At 35.9% G+C, this 24,546-nt stretch overlaps 1 protein-coding gene across 2 annotated transcripts in view; it reads left to right on the forward strand.

The window, feature by feature from the left end:
• The window catches only part of UGGT2 (UDP-glucose glycoprotein glucosyltransferase 2), a 189,658-nt gene that overhangs the window by 71,334 nt on the left and 93,778 nt on the right, over positions 1-24,546 (forward strand). For both annotated transcript variants that reach the window (XM_087435913.1, XM_004423119.3), the window contains exons 12-16: positions 961-1,111; positions 9,900-10,019; positions 11,155-11,240; positions 11,794-11,929; positions 21,001-21,132. In XM_087435913.1, coding sequence (XP_087292039.1) covers positions 961-1,111; positions 9,900-10,019; positions 11,155-11,240; positions 11,794-11,929; positions 21,001-21,132 — 625 coding nt within the window. The remainder of the gene's footprint in view (positions 1-960; positions 1,112-9,899; positions 10,020-11,154; positions 11,241-11,793; positions 11,930-21,000; positions 21,133-24,546) is intronic.

The following is a 24,546-nucleotide window of genomic DNA, read 5'->3' on the forward strand; positions in this document are numbered from 1 at the left end:
GCGCGCGCACCTAACCGCTTGCGCCACCGGGCCGGCCCCTATAAGTGTGAATTTTAACACTTGGTTTCAAAAAGTAATAAAATTTCTCCTTGCCTAGTAAATTTTTACCTTTTCAGACATTTTTACCTTTTACTACAGTCCATAAAGCCTTATCTTTACAGATACAGGGAAGCACTGCATTCCTATAGCACTCATATCCCAGCTCTGAGACTCCACTAGATGAGGGACCTGGGCAGGAGACTTCACCTGTCTTAGCCTCAGGTGCAGCATTTGAACTTCCTGAGGTGGTCATGAGACTCGGAGGAGCTCTGTTTGAAAAGTACTTGACACTTACCTGGCACACAGTACAAGCTTGATAGTAGTTTGAAGAGTCAAATTGCACACACTTTTTGTCAATAGGGTAATTTTTGACGATGTTTTTATTTTTAGCAGTAACACTTTCTGTCATGTTTGAGCTATCACATTATTATATAAGTAGAAATTTTAATATGTATTCTAAACAGATGTGAACTTTCATGCTTTAATGAGGCTTCCTCTGTATTAAAATTGTATATTTTAGGTTATGTTTCATGTTGTTTTTGTAGAAGATTTATCAAAAGAGTGACCTAATACATTTTTCCCTTCATTTTTGGCTTGCTCAGGGGTGAGCATATCCTCACTTTTTTGGCAAGGAATATAATAAAGATAACTTGTTTTATCTTTTAAATAGTAAGATTTTGTTACCACTAAAAGAACAAAACAAAACAAAAAAACCTCAATATAAGTTTACCCTGGATAACTGATTAGAAGAACTTCTTGTCTTATTTGTTAATGAGTTTAATTTCATAATATATTTTCTTGCTATTAATGAAAATACGAATGAAACTTGATTCTAATGCTCTGAGAAAGCTATAAACTTTAAAGGATTTTTTTTTAATTTTGGCAAGTTGGAATAAAACATTTCTTTGCTTTTAACCAAAGTCTTTTGGATATGCTGAAACTAGAAGGAAAAATGATGAATGGCCTTCACAATCTTGGGATCAATGGAGAAGATATGAGCAAATTTTTAAAATTAAATTCACATGTTTGGGACTCTACTTATGCATTAGACATTAGGCATTCTTCTATAATGGTAAGTGCTCATGTAATTCCTTGTTTAAATCCTTTAGTAGATATAAGACTTAACATAAAACCAAGTACTGGCGGGCTTTAGAATAAATTTAAGTATTTTGAAATAGGTTGTAGGAGGACCCAGTGAGAAGAAAAAGTAAAAATATAGACTCATCCCCTCTCACTCTTGGACTTCTTTCCCCCTCCTTGTGTTCTCTGTATTCCCTCGCAAGAACACCCACTTCCTCTCTTTAAGTATCTTTCCATTAAATATGAAAACAAAGCAAACAAGAACAACAAAGTAATCACGTGAACAACAGCAATAATGAAACACAAAATAGTTAAAATCTGAGGATATAGGACTACCACCTTAATGTAATGAAAGTCTTGCCTAGACAACTTGCAGCGGCCTCCTCACATTCTGGTCTATGTGTTAGAGCCTGAGTGAATTCTTCACAATCCGATCACATCGCTCTCCCTTGCCTAAAGCATAAAACAGTCCTTGCTGTGGCCTGTGAAGCTGTAAATGGCCTAGTCCCTTTTTTCATTTCTTAGACTGGGAAATATTCTTTTCACCATATCCCTTGTCTCTTGCTTGGAAAGCAGTTTTTCCTCCCTCTATCCAGTCAGTTCCTACTCTTCTTTTCAGAGTTAAGCTCCAAACAATACTTCCTGAGAGAAGCTTCTCCTAACTATCCAGATTAGGTGATTTTTTCATGTAGAGACGTACCTCGGAGATATTGCAGGTTTAGTTCCAGGCCACCACAAAAAAGTGAATATCACAGTAAATCAAGTGCCACAGATTTTTTGATTTCCTAATGCATATAAAAGTTATGTTTACACTATAGTCTATTAAGTGTTCATAGCATTATGTCTAAAAAAATAATGTACATACCTTAATTTAAAAATACTTTATGGCTAAAAAATGCTAACCATCATCTGAGCCTTCAGCAAGTCGTAATGTTTTTGTTGGTGGAGGGTCTTACCTTGCTGTTGATGGCCGCTGACTGATCAGGGTGTGCTTGCTGAAGGTTAGAGTGGCTGTGGCAATTTCTTAAGATAAAACAACAATGAAGTTTGCATCAATTGACTCTTCCTTTCACAATTTCTCTGTAGCATTTGATGCTATTTGATAGTATTTTACCTACAGTAGAACTTCTTTCAAAATTGGAGCCAGTCCTCTCACACTCTGCCACTGCTTTATCAACTAAATTTATGTAATGTTCTAGATCTTTTGTTGTCATTTCAACAATCTTCATCAGGAGTAGATTCCATCTCAAGAAACCACTTTCTTTGCTCATCCAGAAGAAGCAACTCTTCATCTGTTAAAGTTTTATCATGAGATTGCAGCAATTCAGTGAGGTCTTCAGGCTCCACTTCTAATTCTAGTTCTCCTGCTATTTCCACCACATCCGCACTTACTTCTTCCACTTAAGTCTTGAAGCCTCAAAGTCATCCATGAGGGTTGGAATTAATTACTGTTGATATTTTGGCCTCTTCCCACGAATCACAAATGTTCTTAATGGCATCTAGAATGGTGAATCCTTTTCAGAAGGTTTTCAAATGATTTTGCCCAGATCCATCAGAGGAATCACTGGCTATGGCAGCTGTAGCCTTACAAAGTGTATTTCTTAAAGAATAAGAGTTGAGAGTCAAAATTACTCCTTGATCCACGGGCTGCAGAATGATGTTGTGTTAGCAGGCATGAAAACAACATTAATCTCATTGTACATCTCCATTAGAGCTCTTGGGTGACCAGGTGGATTGTCAGTAAGCAGTAATATTTTGAAAGGAATCTTTTTCTGAGCAGCAGTTCTCAACAGTTGGCTCACAATATTCAGTAAACCATGTTGTAAACAGATGTGCTGTCAGCCAGGGTTATGGTTCCATTTATAGAGCACAGGTAGAGTAGCTTTAGACCCTAATTCTTAAGGGTCCTAGGATTTTTGGAGTGGTGAATGAGCATGGGCTTCAACTTAAAGTCACTAGCTGCATTAGCTCCTAATAAGAGAGTCAGCCTGTCCTTTGAAGCTTTGAAGCCAGGTATTAACTTCTTTCTAGCTATGCAAGTCCTAGATGGCATCTTCTCCCATTATAAGGCTGTTTTATCTACATTGAAAATCTGTTGTTCAGTGTAAACACCTGATTAATTATCTTAGCTAGATCTTCTGGATAACTTGGTGTAGCTTCTACATCAGCACTTGCTTCTTTACCTTCCTTACTAAGGACATGTCTTCCTCACTAAAATTAATCATTTCTAGCTTTTGACTTAAAGTGAGAGATGTGCAACTCTTCCTTTCACTTCAATACTTAGAGGCCATCATAGGGTTATTAATTGGCGTAATTTCTATATTGTTGTGTCTCAGGGAATAGGGAGGCTCAAGGAGAGAGAGAGGGGAACAGCTGGTCAGTGGAGTAGTCAGAACACACACATTTGTTGATTAAGTTCACCGTCTTATATGGGCGTGGTTCATGGCACCCCAAAACAATTACAATAGTAGCATCAAAGACCACTGATCACAGGTCACCATAACAAATATGGTAATAATGAAAAAGTTTGAAATATTGCAAGAATTACCAGGATGTGACACAGAGACACAAAGTGAGCAAATGCGGTTGGAAAAGTGGCACCAATAGACTCAGTCAACACAGAGTTGCCCCAAACCTTCAATTTGTAAAAAACACAATGTCTGCAAAGCGCAATAAAGCAAAGTGCTATAAAATGAGATATGCCTGTACACATTGTGTCAAGGAGTCCCTGAGATTACCCTCAGGTTCGGTGATTTGCTAAAAGGATTCAAAAGGCCCAGAAGTTGGTATACTCATGGTTACGTTTTATTAGAGCAAAAGAATACAAGCAATATCAGCAGAGTGAGAACGGGCATGGGGTGAAGTCCAGAGGAAACTAGATGCAAGTTTCCAAGAATTCGCTCCTAGTGGAGTTGTCCAGGACATGCTTCATTCAACATGTGACGATACGTGCAAAGAGCTACCTGCTGGGGAAGCTCACTTGAGCCCGGGGGTCCAGGGGTTTGAAAAGGGGTCTGTCATATAGGCATGTAATGGCTATGTGACTTGTCTGAGTCACTAAGGCTCCAGACCCTCAGAGGAGAAGCAGGTGTTCATCATAAATCATATGGTTTGTATAAACTCTACAAACTGCTGCAGCATGCGGCAAGGCCCTGAGCATGCAAAAAGCCCTTATCAATCAGAACATTCCAAGAGCTCAATTCCCAGGAGCCAATCTGCAGAACCTCTGTCACAAAAACAGACCCTTCTTGGGAATGTGCAAGGTGTGAGCAACCAAGGCCTGCTGAGTTAACACTTTCACACACACACACGTGTGTATATATACGTATTTATTATATGTGATAGAACTACCAATCTCTCCATATACTTAGCACAGTTATAATTTTACATTTATCCTCTGATTCTCTGATGGCTTTGTTTCTTACTAGACTATATAAAACTTCTTTAAGGTAGGAATTTTACCCACTTTTTTCTCTCACCGTTATATCCCTGGTTTTAGTAGAAAGTCAATAAATATAAATATTCCTTGAATGAATAAGTAAATATTTATCTCAAACCAACATAAAACATAACTTTTAACAATGAAAATCTGGGAGCGTTCCAGTTACAACATAATCAATATAAGTATGTCCATATCACCATTATGACTTAACATTATTATAATAAGTATAACTATTAGAAATGAGAAAATAAAAATATTGCATGACATAAAGATTATGTAACTAAAACTCCCCAAGGAAAGCCATTATCATTAATAAGAGATTTTAGTAAAGTGAGTTTGAAGTGACAGTAAACAGATCAAAAGCTTTTTTCCCAAAAACCTTTTGGAAGATGTAATGATTTATTCATAATATAAAAATTTAAATACCTTGATAATATCTTAATAACTTCTATGTAATAAAATAATCTTAATAACTAGTAATAAAAACTGCAACGTAACTGAGGAGATATAAAAGGATAAAAGGACACATGGAAAGAGAGTGTTAATTGGCCTAGCCTTTTAAAAAATTATGGCTGTTTTACCCTTACAGTGCTCATATACTTTGCTCTGGTAATTTTGCTGGCAACTACCATAAAGAAATAGTAGGAAATGGGGAATAATTTTTATATCCAAAGCTATGATCATCACTGCATGTTGTTAAAACAAATAAAATAGAAATGAATTAGGTTCTATGACAGAGAAATGTTATAAATTGTATATCCACATAATCAAGTATTATTCAGCCATTAAAATTATGTTTATGAATATCTTTTAATAACCAGGGACAATGGCTGTGTTCTCATGTTAAATAAAAAATAGAAAGTTATATGATACTATCATGTGAAAAGATGGACAGAGGATCAGAAGGAAATATATCAAAATGTTATTAAGGGATGATGTGGTTTAATGGGTAGTTGGGTTTTTTCCTTCATACTTTTCTGTAAATTCCAAATTTTTAACAGTGGATATGTATTACTTATCAGAAAAAAAAAGTTTTTAAGGGAAAAAAACCGTAACCTCTTTAAATGTCTTGCTAATTGTTTCCTATAAAAATTTAGGGGATTCCTTCTGAAGTATCTCAGTTATTACAGTTACTTTTATCCTACCTGACAGCCTTTCCACTTATAAATTCAGTCCACCCTCTAAGAATCGTAGAACGATAACAGCAGCAAAGAAGTGCCGTATTCCCTGAATATCAAAGACCTCAGACTCAGGAAAAATCACATAAGTTATTAGCTGCCGTTGATATTTTCTAGAACACTAAGTGACTTGTTATAAATGTTTATTGTAACTGTTTTTTACTACTCTTTAGACTATGTTCTCTCATTGGCTAGATTTTACCTTTACTTGGATTTTTTTGTGTGTGTGTGAGGAAGATTAGCCCTGAGCTAACATCTGTTGCCAATCCTCCTCTTTTTGCTGAGGAAGATTGGCCCTGGGCTAACATCCATGCCTGTCTTCCTCTCCTTTATATGGGACGCCACCACAGCGTGGCTTGACAAACAGCACATCGGTGCGCACCCAGGATCCAAACCTGCGAACCGCGGGCCACTGAAGCAGAGCGTGCACACTTAACTGCTACACCACCGGGCTGGCCCCCACTTGGATATCTTTAAGCCTAATAATGGAGTCTTTTCTAAAAATGTTTTATCAGAAAAAGGAATGACCATCTTGGTAATCATAATACTTTGTGCTTTTTAAGTATTTATCTTTTTTAGCCTTTGAAGAAGAATGCTGGAAGTGTGAGTCACACTGAGAAGATGAGGGAAGTAATTTTCAAGGCTATTCTGGACATAAGAAACAGATCTATAAAGCAACTTTGCAGCTCCATTTATAAAATAACATCCTGGTCCTCTAAGTTAAATGGCAGTAGAGGACAGTCACTCGTGGGGTGGAGCAGCCCTGATGCTGTTCCCACTGCCCCCACCCTCCTCAAAGTCACATTTCCCTGGGCTGAAATCTCCTACTGTGGTGCTCCTATAAAGTCTCCTGCTCTCTTCCCCAACTCTTGGACACCTTCAGGAGGCGTTCTTTTCCAAGGAACTTCTGTCTGACAGTGTCACAAAGTAATTTTTTATTGAATTAAAATATATGTAATATAAGATATGCTCTTTTAACCATTTTAAGTGTGTAATTCACTGTCATTAAGTACATTCACAAGGTTGGACAACCATCACCATTATCCATTTCCAGAACTTTTCATCATTCCTAACAGTAGATATAAAGGCCAGAGTTAGGACTAACAGGACCAGTGAGGTAGATGATTGGAATGTCAACGCCAGTTCTGCATGCAGCTTGTGAGGCCGCTCTTCCAGCTGTTGATGCTTCTGTAGGTTTGCTTGAGACTAAAGAGAGGGCACTTAGGTCTCTCTGGGCCTATTCGTTGTGATTTCCGGTGTTGTTTCAGTAGTTCTCCAGATAGATCAGGCTATTATCTCGATTAGTTTACCCAACACCCATGTTATAAATAAGGCTATAAATAGCTTTCTAACTTTATTATTTGTGATGAGAATCACGCAGGGCACTAGTTTCAAATGGAGATTCCCAGGGCCTGTTCTGAGATTCTGATTTAGTAGGTCTGAAGTAGGGCCAAGGAATCCACATTTTAAATAAACACCTCCAGCTGTTTTGATCCACATTAAAAGTGACTCTACTGCCAATCATTAATCAAGTTCAGTGGGACTGATACATAAAGCATAAGGCCAGTTTCTCACTTAAAGCAAGAAACATAACTGACCACTGAGGGGATCAGATAGTCACATCCTCTACTTGGTGCCTTCTCCTCCTCTGGCCTGGGATCCCCATAGAAGAACAATTAACTAATCTAGACACTGCTGACTGAGTCTACAGAGATTTCCAGTTCACAGGGGGTTCCTGCCGTATTGTGAGGATCTTTAGAACTGTTCCCGTTACCCTCACATCTTGGCAAGAATTACCTCAGAAGCATAAACAAGATACACTGCTCCTGACTTTTGCAGGGAGGCCAAAGTTCTCCCTTCAATCTCTGTACTACCCAGGCAAATTATAGTGGAAATAAGCTAATCCCAGATCCCCATCACACTTGTTAACCACTAACATAGAAATTGTTGCAACTGTCCACCATTATCCCTCCGCAGATGTCTTAGGGACATCTTAAGTATGGCTAGAATTGAGTTAACTCCCTCTCTACTTTCCTGTCCTCTCTGCTGGAAAAGCCTACTTCTGTTAGAGCCTAATATCTCAGTGCTGATATGGTGTTCCTTTATGAAAGGCATGAATTATCCTAGATTCCTCCCTCTTACTCATCCCTCTTTGTGTGTGTCTCTTGATTCTGACTTCTCTCTAAAGTCACTGCCTCTGACTTAGTTAAGCACTAAAAATGCACATCTAACTTACTGCAAAAGCCTCCTAATTTCTTCAAGCATTGCTTTGTCCCATTCTTTCTCTCCTCCAGAACTTTCAGTGTCATGTGTGTTAGACCTTTTGCCTGTGTCGCTCATCTCTCTTACACTGTTTCAATTTTGCATAATCTTTTTCTCTAGCACATTAGTTAATATATATTCTATTGATCTGTTATTCAGTCTACTAATCCCTGTCTCTTCTTCCAGTCTGTAATTAAACTTGCCTAATAAGTTCTTTTTTTTTTTTTTTTTGCTGAGAAAGACCGGCTCTGAGCTAACATCTATTGCCAATCCTCCTTCTTTTTTTTTCTCTCCCCCAAAGCCCCAGTAGATAGTTGTATGTCATAGTTGCACATCCTTCTAGTTGCTGTATGTGGGACGCGGCCTCAGCATGGCCGGAGAAGTGGTGCGTCGATGTGTGCCCAGGATCCGAACCCGGGCCGCCAGAAGTGGAGCGTGTGCACTTAACCGCTAAGCCACGGAGCCGGCCCCCTAATAAGTTTTTACTGTTGTTAATTACAGACGCGGTTTTTAAATTCTAGAATGTCCTTTTGGTTATTTTGTTAATAGATTTTCATTCTCTGTTAAAATTTTCCATCTTTCCATGTATTTTTGTTCTTTTAATAATATATATTCGTAGTTATTTTAAAGTTTTTGCTCAAGTCCCTTTCTATTGTGTTTTTTGTCTTGCATTTTATGTGGTTCTTTTCTTTTTGTGTGACAGTTTTTGATAAAAGCCAGAAATTGCTGATGAAAAGTTATAGCAGCAAAGAGTCGGAAGGTTTGTTCTGGCAGTCCAAGTAGAGGTGCTCACTTGATTCTGTTGAGGGCTTGTTTTTAGGCTTTGTGTGAACTCTTCTATTTTGTCTCTTACTCCTAAGGTCTGGCTCTACTGGGTCTCAAATGACAGTACAGTGTCAGTACTCAAATGACAGTACAGTGTTTAGCAAAGTCCCTTCACCTTGAACTCTGACCTATGTCTCCTCAGTACCGTGTTATGGCTGCAGCTTCAACCTCCTAGGTTCTGTTTTCTCCTGGCATTTTGGGGAGGGGGTTGCCATGTGTATGTGCGGGTTAGCAGTCAGCAAATGAGAGGAATTTGTGTGGTGCTGCTTTGGTTTCTTCCTTGCAGTTTCCTCTCCCCTTGGTTCCGCCTTGCCTCACACCCCACCGCTTTGGCAACCCTAACTTGGACTTCTCTCTCCAGCCCAATATGACTGTCCCTTTCTATTTGAGTTCTCTTCCTCCAGGCTGCACTTTGGAAAATGCCCCCAGGGACAGCGTTGAGGAGAATGTGGAGCTTGCCTCTGACACCTCCTGGTCTCAAGGGTTGTAGCTCCTCAGTCCTTGACTCTTGGTTGACCCCACCTCCATGCCTCTGAACAGTGCCTTATATGTCTCTCCGGCTTTCATCATTGTTTCAGGCGGGAGGGTTAGTCTAACATAGTTCATTCCATCTTGATTAGAGGTAAACATCCAACGTGTCGGTTTTATAATATAACTTTTATAACTTTTATATTTTATTTTCCTTATGTCCAATCCTTTAAATTTGAGAGGGGAAGTGGAGGGCCTCATTACCTTCTATACTGCTGATAATTAAGATAAATACTTATCTCTTGTAAACGGTTTATAGAGAGTAATTTTTATACAATTTTATTTTTTAATATGAAAAACAAACATGAGTAAAAGGAGTCAGTTGTTTTAGGGGGAAGGCTTAATGTAAAAGGCCACGGTGATATAAAATTGTTGTTCATAGTGTGTCCCTTAATTTAAAGTATATTCAACTGGCTTCCTGTATTTAATCAGAAATATAGAAAATCTTTGTATATTTTCACTTGTCGTTTGATAGAGTGAAATCTGGCTTTGAAAATGATTTAAGTATTAATATAGCTTTTACAGATTTGTGGATTCTTTTCTAGTGGATTAATGACTTAGAAAATGATAATTTGTATGTTACGTGGCCTGCAAGTTGCCAGGAGCTTCTGAAGCCAATATTCCCTGGAGGTATACCTTCCATAAGGCGTAATTTTCATAATTTGGTGAGTTTTGTATTTTGGCATTTTGTATACATCTTTTATAAAGATATCAACATTGTTTTTGGATTACCCTTGTTCTTGGTAAATACATCTGAGTAATAAGGAAGGAAATATTTGTCTGATGCAACAAGCTTGAGGTGGCATGGCTGGCCTGGTTATCAAAAGCTAGCAATGTCACGTAATCTGCCTCTTATTATTTAGCCCTCATGTACTTTTATAATACCAATATTAAGTTGATGGGTTACTTTTACATTTTCTGAAAGGAATTTATGATCTAACTTTTCTTCCTTCTTTATTACAAAGAACTAATGATGAAAGTTTAGTACATTTCAGGGAAAAATACAAAAATACCACTTTATCATCTATGCATATAAGTTCATTATTACAATATTAAACAACCTTATAGAACTTTGAAATATGGAGAAAACACCTAGGGCTTTATTTTTTCACATAGGAAGTGAATATTTTATTTCCTACACCAACCTAGAGCAAACAGTTATGTTAATGCTATTTTTTGTTGGTCAGAATTTAATTTCTATTTCTTTTTTAAAAAAATTTATCACAAGGGGCCGGCCCGGTGGCGCAAGCAGTTAGGTGTGTGCGCTCCGCTGCGGCGGCCCAGGGTTTGCCAGTTCAGATCCCGGGTGCACACCAACGCACCGCTTGGCATCCCATATAAAGTAGAGAGAGATGGGCACGGATGTTGGCCCAGGGCCGGTCTTTCTCAGCAAAAAAAAAAAAAAAGAGGAGCGTTCGCAGATGTTGGTGCAGGGCTGATCTGCCTCACACACACAAAAAAAATTTATCACAAAAAATCCAGTGAAAATTTATAATAACGTATTTCACTTCTCGTAAAAAACATTTCCTTTGTGCTGGGCTTCAAAAAGAAAAGTAATCTCTCTTTAAATTCTATGTATTATTATACTTGGATGTGCCGCCTTTAGAAATTCCTCATAAACTATGAAATTCTTTCTTATATGCATACCTCAAAATTCTTTAGAATTGCTAGACATTTCTAAAAAAATTGTACCCTGAATTTCATACTTTTAGCTATAGAAATTAGACTAACCTTGAATTTTATGAAAATTCTAAAATGTTAAAACAAAATTGTGATTATAGATTATCTACTTTCTTTTAGGTTCTGTTTGTTGATCCTGCTCAAGAATATGCCTTGGATTTTATAAAGCTTGCCAAACTTTTCTATTATCATAAAACTCCTCTTAGGTAATTGTCAATTTATAACATTAAATTGTCAACTGAAGGAAATCCAGTGATGTTCATGTTGTGTTACATGGAATATTAATATGGAATTCAAAGCATTGGTTGTCTCTAATACCTGACACAACATAGCTGTGTGTTGTGAAGTATCATATACTTTTATAATAGACTCTGTTAATCAAAGCTGCTTGGTAATCTTGTTTACCCTGTTACCTTCCTGAGAGAATGATCTGATCACTTTGGGTACTTAAAGATGGATCTGTTTCCCTGTGGTTAAAAGTACACTTTACCTTTTTTTTTTTTTTTCCCAGTAAAACAGATCATTTGATAATGTCACCACTAGAGAGAGTTTGACATTTTGGAGGAATCCAGTAGCTATGAGGATTTTGGTGAATAGGCATTACAAATCAAACCTTTTCAAGTAATAATATTCCCCTTTCGCCCATCTGCTAACACATTTCCTCCATCTAGATGTTGTAGTCTAATAATGTTTAAAAGTCGTGGTTTATTGTGGTTTAAGAGGTAGTTGTGACATTCCTTATTCATCTTCTTTTCCCAGAATTGGTTTTGTGTTCATTGTTAATACAGATGATGAAGTTGACGGAACAAAGGATGCTGGAGTTGCTTTTTGGCGAGCTTTCAACTATATTGCAGAAGAACATGATGCATCACAAGCATTTGTTTCCATGCTAAAAGTGAGTTTATACACTAGGTATAATTTCTTTAGAGTGTATACTGGGTTTTTTTTTTTCTGTATTACTACAATTGTTATTATTTATTTTAACATTTCAAAGTTTATAAAAACTATTGTGGGAATTAATACAGATGATGAATTTGATTCTTGCAACTCCCAACTGAAGTACAAAGTATTGTCCCCAATATAAATTAGGCAACTGGGGTTCTGCCAAAATATATGAATTTATTTAGGTTTACCCAGCCAATAAAGGAATTTAAATTGTATTTGTAAGTTTAGAGGAAAACATATTAATAGAAATGATTAGTCAGGGAAGAATTCTCGAACTAGGTCTTGAATAAAATGAACAGAAAAGATTATTGCAAAGTTAAATATTCTAAATGACAAAGTATATAAACACTTCCTAGAGAATTTCAAAGGAGGAGGAGATCACAACAGCAAATTGGTGTGGAAATGGTAAGGTTGAGACTGAGTCTGACAAAGAGATTGTGTAAGAAAAGTCAGAAATTGGTAAGAACCTGATTAAGGAAGTACAAGAGATAGGAAGATTATTTCATAGTTGAGGTTTTGAAACTCTATTATGACTCATCATGGAAATATAAATGTATTAAAGAACTATATTGTTATTATTAAGAAAGTCAAGTTATAGCTTAAAAAAGTAACTTCTGTTCATTTACATATTCATTGGTCTTTAGCCTGTCAACCATTATTATAACAAGGAATGGTTCTTCTTCAAACTGAGAACAAAATTACCAAAGCAGTGTAAATTTTCTCCCCTATTTCTGTGGCCCCCAGGAGAACCACTAAATGCTTCACTGTCCTGGGGTATAGAAACTATACCTCCGTGACTTGGGGATACATTTTAATCTGTAAAATAGTGCAGTGGAATACATGTCAATATTGGATTTCAGTCTATTAGTTTTACTAATTGATTGGTGTAAGAGTTTATAAGGGATTTAGTCAAATTGACATATCTTTTATTAATGTCCAGCTACCTTATTATAAAAGGATCAGTATGATGTTCAAAATTAAGAAACTTGAAGACTTTCCGAAATTATCTTTACCTAAGTTATCTTAGTTATCTCTATTGAATCTCTATTCTGTAAGCATTTTGTATCAGACATTAATTTGCATGTGATGGCATATTAGTCACTTGCCTTTTGAATTATCTACTATGATGTTCAGCACAGTACTATAATCTCTTGGAAAACCAAATTACACTTAAAACCATAGGATTCAGTACAAAGCAGCATAAAAGTAAGTATTGAATATGTGCCACAGCCTATAAGTTGTGCTAAGCAATTAGAAGAAGAAGGAGAGGAAAAAATAAATGAGGAAGGAATGTTTAGAGAAGGATATTAGAATCCCCTGGGGTCTGGAGTGTGAGAATATTGGTGGTTATTCAAACTACATATGCTATGACCCCCAAATTTTTGTATCTCATAGAAAAGTAAAACATTATTGAGCTAACATCCTTTATATGACTTAGTTTCACTAATTCAGAATAATTTGAGCAAAATCTAGTCTTTTAGTAAAATTCATGAATTATAAAATCTCTTTAGTAGTGTTTCATTACTTTCAATGAGCAAATTATTTTATCTAAATTAAATAATTTGAAAATACAGCCTCAGGAGAGAGGAGGAATATCATGGAAGGCCAAAATCATAATAAAAGTATCTAAAAATTATTGAAATGTGATAGAGAATTATGGTACAGTGCAATATTTGCAGTAAAATAATCTGACTTTGTTTCTCAGTTCTGCTGCACAGTGACTATACAAACTTACAAGTAATTTGATTTTTTCTCCCTACCTTACTAAGATTAAGACAAAAAAATGTATGTTACGTACTTAATGAATTTTTGATGAATACATGTTTGAGAATTTAAAAGCACTGTAAGATTTTAACTTTTGGCCATGATGGAGAAACTGACAACAGATTAGCCATCCCACAATAAGCAATTATAAAACTGGACAAAGTACATGAAATAAGTCTGTTTTCAGACGTTCAACAAGAGGTAACATAAACTATGATCTTTGCAAAAAGATGTGTCTTTGAATATATAAAGATATTCACAGATAAAGAATGAGAGAATTCTTTGCTGCGTCAGAAGAAATACTAAAGTAAATCCTTTAGGCTGAAAGGAAATTTCGCTAGATGGTAACTCAGATGCACAGGAAGAAATGAAATGACAACAGTAAATAAAATGTACGTATATGAGTAGATATAGAAGGCTGTATGAATATATTTTTCTCTTCTCTTCTTTAAATCACACAAGATTGAGTAAAACATAAATCCTAATTTATATAGATGTAATACATATGACAGTAATTGTACAAAGGAGCAGAAGATGAAATGGATCTGTTTTGGAATTTAAATTCTATATTTTGGGGCCGGCCTGGTGGCTCAAGTGGTTAAAGTGTGTGCGCTCCGCTGCGGCAGCCCGGAGTTCGCTGGTTCAGGTCCCGGGCGCGCACCAATGTGCTGCTTGTCAAGCCATGCTGTGGCGGCGTCCCATATAAAGTGGAGGAAGATGGGCATGGATGTTAGCCCAGGGCCAGTCTTCCTCAGCAAAAAGAGGAGGATTGGCAGATGTTAGCTCAGGGCTGATCTTGCTCAAAAAAAAAAAAAAAAAAAAAAAAATTCTATATTTTGTCAATATTAAGTTAGGATTAATAGGAAGTAGGTTGTGGTAATTCCTGATGAATATTTTAATTCCTGGAGTAACCACAAAGAAAATAAGTTTAAAAAAAAGCTTTAAAATCAAAAGAAGCATTGAAATGGTACACTAAGAGATATCTATTAAGCACAAAGAAAGCAGTAAAGGAAGAAGTAATGACCAAAAGACACACGTGATATGTAGAAAACAAATAACAAAATGGCACAAGTTAATCCAACCGTATCAGTAATTAAGTATGAGTAAATTAAACTTAAGCATACTAGAAGAATGGATGTAAAAAGATGGAAAATTATACACAAGAAAAATATTCAACAATATAGAAGAAATAGATCAATTCCTAGAAACATACAACCTACCAAAACTGAATCATGGGGAAACAGAAAATGTGAACAGACCAATTACTAGTAAGGAGATTGAATCAGGAATCAAAAACCTCCCAACAAACAAAAGTCTAGGACCGGATGGCTTCACTAGTGAATTCTACCAAACAATTAAAGAAGAATTAACACCAGTTCTTCTCAGACTCTTCCAAAAAATAGAAGGGGAGGCAACACTTTCAAATTTATTTTATAAGGCCAGCATTACCCTGATATCCAAGCCAGACAAGGACACTATAAAAAATGAAAATTACAGGCCAATATCCCTGATGAACATAGATGCAAAAATCCTCAACAAAATCTTAGCAAACTGAATTCAACAGTACATTAAAAGGATCATACACGATCAAGTGAGATTTATTCCTGGGCTGCAAGCATGGTTCAACATCCACAAATCAGTAAATGTGATATACCACATTAACAAAATGAAGGATTAAATGATATGATCTTCTCAATAGATGCAGAAAAAGAATTTGATAAAATTCAACATCTTTTCATGATAAAAACTGTCAACAAATTGGGTATAGAAGGAATGTACCTCAATGTAATAAAAGCCGTACATGAAAAGCCCACAGTTAACATCATAATCAATAGTGAGAAACTGAAAGCTTTTCCTCTAAGATCATGAACAAGACAAGGGTGCCCACTCTAACCACTCTTATTCAACATGATACTTGAAGTCCTAGCCAGAGATTTAGGTGAGAACAATAAATAAAAGGCATCCAAATCAGAAAGGAAGAAGTAAAATTGTCTTTGCACACGACACAATCTCATACATAGAAAACCCTAAAGACTCCACCAAAAATCTGTTACAACTAATAAACAAATTCCATAAAGTGGCAAGATAGAAAAAATCAGTTACATTTCTGTACACTAACAAAAAACTATCAGAGAAATTAAGTAAACAATCCCATTTACAGTAGCATCAAAAAGAATAAAGTACTTAAATTTTAAGGCGGTGAAAGATCTTTTCACTGAAAATTATAAAACACTGGTGAAAGAAATTAAAGAAGAGGCAAATAAATGGAAAGATATTCTGTGTTTATGGATTACAGAATTAATATTGTTAAATTGTCCATACTACAGGATTCAATGCAATCTACAGATTCAATGCAATCTCTATTAAAATTCCAGTAGCATCAGAAATAGAAAAAACAATCCTAAAATTTATGTGGAACCACAAAAATCCTGGAATAGCCAAGGCAATCTTGAGAAAGAAGAACAAAGCTGGAGGCATCACAATTCCTGATTTCAGTCTATTTATTACAAAGCTATAGTAATCAAAACAGTATGGTACTGGCACAAAAACAGACACACATCAATGGAGCAGAATCAAGAATCCAGAAATAAATCCATGCATATATGGTCAACTAATTTGCAACAAGGGAACCAAGAATACACAATGGGGAAAGGATAGTTTCTTCAATAAATGGTGTTGGGACAACTGAATATCCACATGCAGAATGATGAAACTGGACCCCTATACCATACACAAAAATAAGCTCAAATTACAGATTAAAGAGTTGAACATAAGACCTGAAACTGTAAAGAAACTTTCCTTAAAGAAAATATAGGGGGTAAACTCCTTGATGTTGATCTTGGCCATTTTTTTTTTTGTTTGACAGCATAATCAAAGGCAACAAATGCAAAAATAAAATGGTTCTATATCTAACTAAAATGCTACTGCACAGCAAAGGAAACCATTAAGAAAATGAAATGGGAGCCTATGGAATGGAAGAAAATATTTGCAAACCACATATCCAATCAGGGGTTATTATCCAAAATATACAAGGAATTCATACAACTCAATAGCAAAAAATAAATAAATAATTAAAAAATGAAGAGGCCAGCCCGGTGGTGTAGTGGTTAAGTTCACGCACTCTGCTTCAGCGGCCTGGGGTTTGTGGGTTTGGATCCCAGGTGTGGACCTATACACTGCTCATCAAGCCATGCTGTGGTGGCATCCCACATACAAAATAGAGGAAGACTGGCCCAGATGTTAGCTCAGGGTGAATCTTCCTCAAGCAAAAAGAGGAAGATTGGCGAGATGTTAGCTCAGGGCCAATTTTCTTCACCCACAAAAAAAAAAAAAAAAAAAAGAGCAAAGGACCTGAATAGACATCTTTCCAAAGAAGATGTACAGAAGGCCAACAGATACTCAAAAAGGTACTCAACATAATTAATCATCAGGGAAATGCAAATCAAAACCACAATGAGATATCACCTCACACCTATTAGGGTGTCTGTTATCACAAAGACAAGAGACAACAATTGCTGGCAAGGATGTGGAGAAAAGGGAACCCTTATATACACTCTTGGTGGGAATGTAAACTGGGAAAGCCACTATGGAAAACAGTGTGAAGGTTCCTCAAGAAATTAAAAATAGGACTGCCATATGAAGCAGCAGTCACACTTCTGGGTGTGTATCCAAAGGAAATGAAATCAGTATCTTGAGGAGATAGCTCTACTCCCATGTTCATTACAGCAGCATTCACAATAAAGGTATGAAAACAACCTAAGTGTCCATCGACAGATGAATGGATAAAATAATATATATACAATAATAATATGTATATAATGGAATATTATTCAACCTTAAAAAAGAAGGAAATACTGCTGTTAATGATAACATGGATGAAGCTAGAGAGTGTTATGCTAAGTAAACTATATCAGGCAGAGAAAGATGAATACTGTATAATATTCCTTATATGTGGAATCTAAAAAAGCTGAACTCATGGAAACAGAGAATAGAAAAGTGGTTGTCAGGGGCTGGGAGATGGGGGAAATGAAGAGATGTTGGTCAAAGGGTATACATTTACAGTTATAAGAGAAATAAGTTCTGGGGATCTAATGTACAGCAAGATGACTATGGTTGATGATAATACTGTATTGTATAATTGAAATTTGCTAAAGAGTAGAATTTAAGTGTTCTCTCCAAAAAAGAACAAAAAAAGATAAATAGATGATGGATGTGTTAACTTGATAGTGGGAATCCTTTCACAGTATATGTGTTTATCAAATCATCATGTTGTACATTTTAAATATATTACCATTTTATTTGTCAATTATACCTCAATAAAGCTGAAAAAATAAAATAGAAAAATAAATAAAATTTATATGGAAGACTCAAGACCTCAAATTGCTGAGAATATCTTGAGGAAGAATAAAGTGATGAGACTTGCCATATGAGATAACAAGATATGTAAAGTTATATTAAGACTGCACAGTATTGGTTCAAGGGAAACATATATAGACCAAAGGGACATATGGGGCCTCTAAAACTGAAGAATTCAGAAGTGGCGTTACAGTAAGTAGGTATGGACTTTCAGCAACTGGTGGCTGGACGTTTGATTCTGCCAGTGCAAACAGATAAAATCTCACACCTTATGTAAAAATCATTTCAATTAGCTTAAAAGCTTAGTGTGAAAAACAAAGCATTGAAACTTTTGGAAGAAATTAAGACCCAAAAGGAAGTAAACCCCAAAAGGGTTTCCTCAATAAGACTTAAAAAGCGATGAGTCTGAAGGAAAATACTGATAAATGTAGCTATAATACAAATGAAAACTGATGTTCATCAAAAGATAGCATAAAGAAGTTAGGAGATAAAAGTTTCAAGCAAGATAAGTATTTGTAATACATGTAATCAACAAAAGATTTATATTCCATGATATAAAGATTTCCTACAAATCAAAAAAAAAATAAAACTCAAGAAATACATAAAAGTATTTGTTTAAAAATACAAAAGGATACATTAATGGTAAATAATTATTGAAATTATTGAGGTAAATAAATATGTATTACAATTAATAATAAATAAGATAGTTATCTCAGAAATCAGAAAAATGCAGATAAAGACTACCCTGAGGGCCGGCCCCGTGGCTTAGCGGTTAAGTGCGCGAGGTCCACTGCTGGCGGCCTGGGTTCGGTCCTGGGCGTGCACCGACGCACCCCTTCTCCGGCCATGCTGAGGCCGCGTCCCACATACAGCAACTAGAAGGAGGTGCAGCTATGACATACAACTATCTGCTGGGGCTTTGGCGGAATAAATAAATAAATTATTTAAAAAAAAAAAAGACTACCCTGAGATATTATTTTATACCCTGTAATTTGGCAGTAATTAAGAAAGCTGGCAATATCATATGTTACTGAGAATGTAGAGCAATGGGAACACCTTTGCACTGTTACACTGCCTGTAGGAATATGAATTGGCACAACCACATTGAAAAACAATCTGGTAGTACTTCAGAATTTGAAGTTAAATTTGCATATCTCCTAGACACACACAAACCCCCTAAGAGAAACTCTTGTACCTGTGCCATAGGAGACTATTCTTAGCATCCACAGTAGCAACAAACTGGAAGTGACCCATCTATATATCTCAGTAGTGAAACAGCTGGGTAAAATGTGGTCTGTTGACATAATGGAACATGATATGCAAGAGCATGGCTGTATTTGAAGCAGAATGAAGTTATAGAAGGCTAACATATTACCATACACTTTTTAAAGCTCAAGAGCAAACGAAACTAAATACAGTGCATAGGGATACATTCAGATAAAATTCTAGAACTTAAAAGGTCAGGGACTGGCAAACACAAACAGTATGATGCTTGCGTCTGGAGAGCAGGGGGAGATGGGATTGGGAGAGAAGTGTTTCGCCAGTATCAGGGATGTTCCAGTTCCTGGGTTATGTGGCTTGTTCATGGGGATTATTCATTTTATTATGTATGCCTTATAACATATATGTTACATACATTCATTTTTTCTTACCAAGTTACATAGCTGTTTTTAAAATTAAAAAATGTATAAGAAGATGGAGTCATTATATATCTAAGTAGCTTAAGCAAGAGAATCTGACTACCTTAGATCCCTTAGGAAGTCTAATCTTTTAAAAAGAATAATTAGTAAATGTCTAATCTCAGTGGCTTTTCATATATAACTTTTGCTTTGTTCAAAAATCTCATTTTTCTAATCCCTATTTATGTTTTACAGAAGACTGAACTTTTTGCTTTTTTTTTTTTCTTACTAAGATCATAGTATGTTTTGCTTTGATAGGAGAAAACTTGCTCCTGTATTGAGAAACTCATAAAACTCTGTGGTCTAATTGCAGACCTGTGACTCTTCTTAAAGGAATAGGTTCCAAAGTTTACTGTGATAAAAGGAAAGCAAAGAAGAATGCTAATTCCTTGCTATGAGGAATAATATGGGGATTCTGTCAGCCATAGTATGAGGATTGTCTTTGGCAATAATGATTTAAGTGAATTGGGACTAAAAATAATATTCTTAATTGATACATCAAAATGCTAGCTAATGGCATTTGTACTTACTACTTGTTCTTTCTGCTTGGAAGGTTCTTTCCCCAAAACGTCTTAACACTAGCTTAGTGTTCATATGTATGTCTTGGCTAGGTCATCTGCTCAGATGCCTTCTCTCTTGACTCTCTTGATGCAAAACTGTTTTTTTCCCCATGCCTAGAACATGCCTGGGTCATAGTGGAGGATCTATAATCAAGGAAGAAATGAAACAATAAAGGAGTAACAGCTTACATTATGCAAGTGCGTTTAAAACATTTGAGACTGGGGGAAGAATGGAGGAACAGAGAAAACTAGTCATATTTACTGAAAAGCAATCAGAAATGAAAATAAAGCATTTCTGAAATGTCATGTAAAATATTTTATACATATCTTTTTAAATAAAGGTAACCATTATTTTACTGAGAATCGCAGTATCTAGTATGATCAAAATAGAGTATAACATATAAATTTGTTATGGTATTTTTGAAAGCTATAGAATATTCACAAAACTATTCTTATTAGAAGATGTATTATATGGTTGAAATGATTTATTTATCTGTATGTGTGGAATGTGTGTGTGTGTGTTTATATATATATAGTATCCTTAGAGCTTACAAAATATAAAATGTGTTCTTTATTTTATAAATCTATCTGCATGTTAAGGGAACGAAAGAAAACTAATTGCTGTAAGATCAAAGTTAATTATAATATCTTTATTTCCACAGATGTACCAAAAAGTAAAGAATCAAAACATACTCACTGTGGACAGTGTGAAGAGTGTTCTCCAAAATAAATTTCCTCAAGCTGATACTGGGGATATTTTAGGAATTCATTCTAAATATGATGACAAAAGAAAGGTAAGTTGGCATGAAAATTTTCAAAAATATGATCCCAGAACCTTTTATTATAATCTCATGAGTAAATTATCTCAATATATTTAACTCATGATTTGTATTTTAGTCACTCAGAAGGGAAATTTTAGACTTTTGAATGACATGAGTTGTATACAGTATTAAGTTGCCACTATTGACTTTTTGAAAAGTATGAAAGAGTAATTCTCAGGATTTACATGATAGAAAACTTGAATGTAGAATCTTAAAGAATGTAATTTGTGCTTTCTTAGGAAGAAATAGAAAGCTGGCTTTTTAGATAAATGCTAGGACAAGAACCAAACTTAGGAAAATGTAGCATCATTGGGGTTGAATTTCTAATGCTTATATGGATCTCAAGTTTTCTAAATGGGTTTTTGCATTTTATAAGAGTTTTTTAAAAAGCAGATCTGGGGGCCGGCCCGGTGGCTTAGTGATTAAGTTCGCGTGCTCCTCATTGGCAGCCTGGGGTTCACAGGTTCGGATCCTGGGCGCAGACCTATGCACTGCTTATCAAGCCATGCTGTGGCAGGTGTCTCACATATAAAGTAGAGGAAGATGGGCACAGATGTTACCCCAGGGCCAATCTTCCTCAGCAAAAAGGGGAAGATTGGCAACAGATGTTAGCTCAGGGCTAATCTTCCTCACCAAAAAAGAAAAAAAAAACAGATCTGTTCCTGTCACTGTTGTATGCAATATCCCTCCATAGTAAAAGTGAAGTTCTGGATCGTTAGTGTTGTAAAGATCCTACTGGGTTTGGCCCCTATTTAATTCTTCAGTCTCATCTTTCACTGCTCTTTTCCTTACTCTTTCTGTTCCAGCTGCACTGGCACTATTTCAGCTTCTTGAATGGGTCACCCTCTCATCAGAGGGACTTCACGTACTTGTTCTTCTCTGTGTTTGTGGATACTCCCTCCCTTTTCTTCCTAGCTCGAACTTACTTATCTTTAGCTCTTGGCTTTAATGTTACTTTGGGGGAAAAGTATCACTTGTGGGAAAAACTTCTGGGAAGCATTTTCTAATCCCCTAAATGAGATTAAGTTACTCATGCTAACTGCTGTGCTGAAAGAATACTGTATGCTCCCTCATCATGTGCTAATTATAAATAATTTCAGTACCTGTCCTCTCACTAGACTGTATCCTCCATGAGAGCAGGAATGTATCTTGTTGGATGTTGTAGGCCCAGTGCCCTGTGAGTGGAACATAGTATGTAATCAATAAATATCTACTGAATGAATTAATGAGGAGGCAAGGCAAAGAGTGAGGGTGTGTGTGATAGGAATGGAACTTCAAGAGAGCAATGAAGTTTTAGAAATTGATGCTTTGGGGACTAGGAAAGGGAGTAGAGTAAAAATATATAAAAGAATTGCTATGATGCTGAAATTGCTTACCATAAATTTACAGGATCATCAGTCTCTTCACTTTTAAAGAAAGTCCAAAATATGCAGATGAGTGAAGGAAGGTAACTAGATAAAGTACACTAAAGTTGAATTTCATAGGTTGGGTATGGTGTTAGCATAAGTGGCGGAAAGAATAGCCCATCAGTGAGATATATGGGGTGCAGGCTGCACTGAAAAGGAAGCGAAGCCAGGAAACCAAAGGTCCTGTGGTCTCGATGCAATTTGAAAAGCCAGTGTGTTAGGAATTATGGATTTTTTTTTTTTGGTTATTAAGAATGGTTTTCCAAATAGTTATTTTTGAAATGAGAAGGGGTTTCTGTGGTTTTTTTCCATTATTATATTTTCATATAATTAAAAAACAAAACTAAAAAGCAACCGTGATGACCTTTCTTTTAGGGCCAAGTTACATAGTGGCATCTCTTTTAATAAAGTTATTCATGGCACTAAGGAAATTTAGAAAGGAAATTATTTTTTTACAAGTACTTTACACATATTCTGAATTATGGGGAGAAGGAACAAAAATTTCCTATAATGATTATTTAAGCTCATGAAATAGAAAAACAATGAGTTTTTATATACTAGGGATCCTGTTTGCACAGGTTGAAAGCAGAAGTTTGCACCATTTGGGTTTTAATATCAGCCAATAGTGAGTGTTAATTATATAAGTCCTGGAAGTAATTCCATACTTGCACATTACATGTTATGTTTTTGTTTTTCTTTCTCTTTTTTTTTTTTTTTTGTAGAAATGGTCTCTCTTCTGCTTGCTACTAAGTGGTAGAACACAATTTCTCTTCAGACCTTACCTTCCTTAAAGACTGATACTTTTGCAAATATCATATCTCTTAAGCATGACAGATAGATACATAATGACGATACTAAGAATCACTTCTCATTCAAGAGTAAAAATTTTTTTCTGGTTGATTTGCCCTTTTTTTTTTATTAATCTGAAACCACTTATTTGATTTTTCACTAAGTTGTTATATATGCTTTGTTTCTTAAGAAACCTCTTCTGATTCAAATTAATTATAGCATTTAAAGCCTTTAATAACACCTGTGTACCTGAGGCTATTAAGTGCATTTAAATAAAATACATTCCTAAGAACAGCTAGATAAAAAATATTCAAGGTGTTTAATTTCAATATATTTATTAAAACGTTTGAAATATTGTTCATAATCTAACTTGTATATGGAAAGAAATGGATTCATTTATTCATGTCTATTCTAGGTAAATGCAGCAGCAGTATATGCTGTGATACAAATGCTTTTTTTGTTTTTTTAATTGCTCTCCTTTCTTTTTTTTTTGATGAAGATTGGCCCTGTGCTAACATCTGTTGCCGGTCTTCTTTTTTTCTTTTTTCTCCCCAAAGCCCCACTACATAGTTGTGTATCATAGTTGTAGAGTTGTAGCTCTTCTATATGGGACGCCACCTCAGCATGGCTTGATGAGCAATGAGTAGGTCTGCGCCCAGGATCCGAACCAGCGAACCCCGGGCTGCCAAAACGGGACATGCAAACTTAACCACTACACCACTGGCCGGCCCCTACAGATGCTTTTAAGTTGAGATAATATTATATGGCCAAAATGTACTATTTATTATCAGTTGCCGTAAAATATCATCTGAACACCACCATGTTATCCTTAAATATCGTTATTCACAACTCAATATTACTGTTTCCTATTAACTGCCTTTTTTATAGATATGTAGATATAAATTTCCTTTCTAACTGGACTGTAAGTACTTCAAGAAAAGGAATCTTGTCTTACTATTCTTTATTCCTCAAGTTGTGTGGTGCATGCCTTAACTTTTTTGCTGAGTTTCTGTTATAGTCGTTGAGGATTGAGCTCTCTTCCACCTCCCTGCCTTCGCTTGGTCTCCCCTAGTCCAGTGGTTATTACTTGAAATATTTAAAAACTGTTGTGGCTTCGAGCAACCAATCAGAAAGTTTCAGAGCAGATCCTAGAGCTGGAGTAGAGTCTTGGAGGCCCTGGTGCTGAGGCAAT

The sequence above is a fragment of the Ceratotherium simum genome, chromosome 10 (genome assembly GCF_057802395.1).
Source record: "Ceratotherium simum simum isolate JZ-2026a chromosome 10, ASM5780239v1, whole genome shotgun sequence".
Classification (NCBI taxonomy): domain Eukaryota; kingdom Metazoa; phylum Chordata; class Mammalia; order Perissodactyla; family Rhinocerotidae; genus Ceratotherium; species Ceratotherium simum.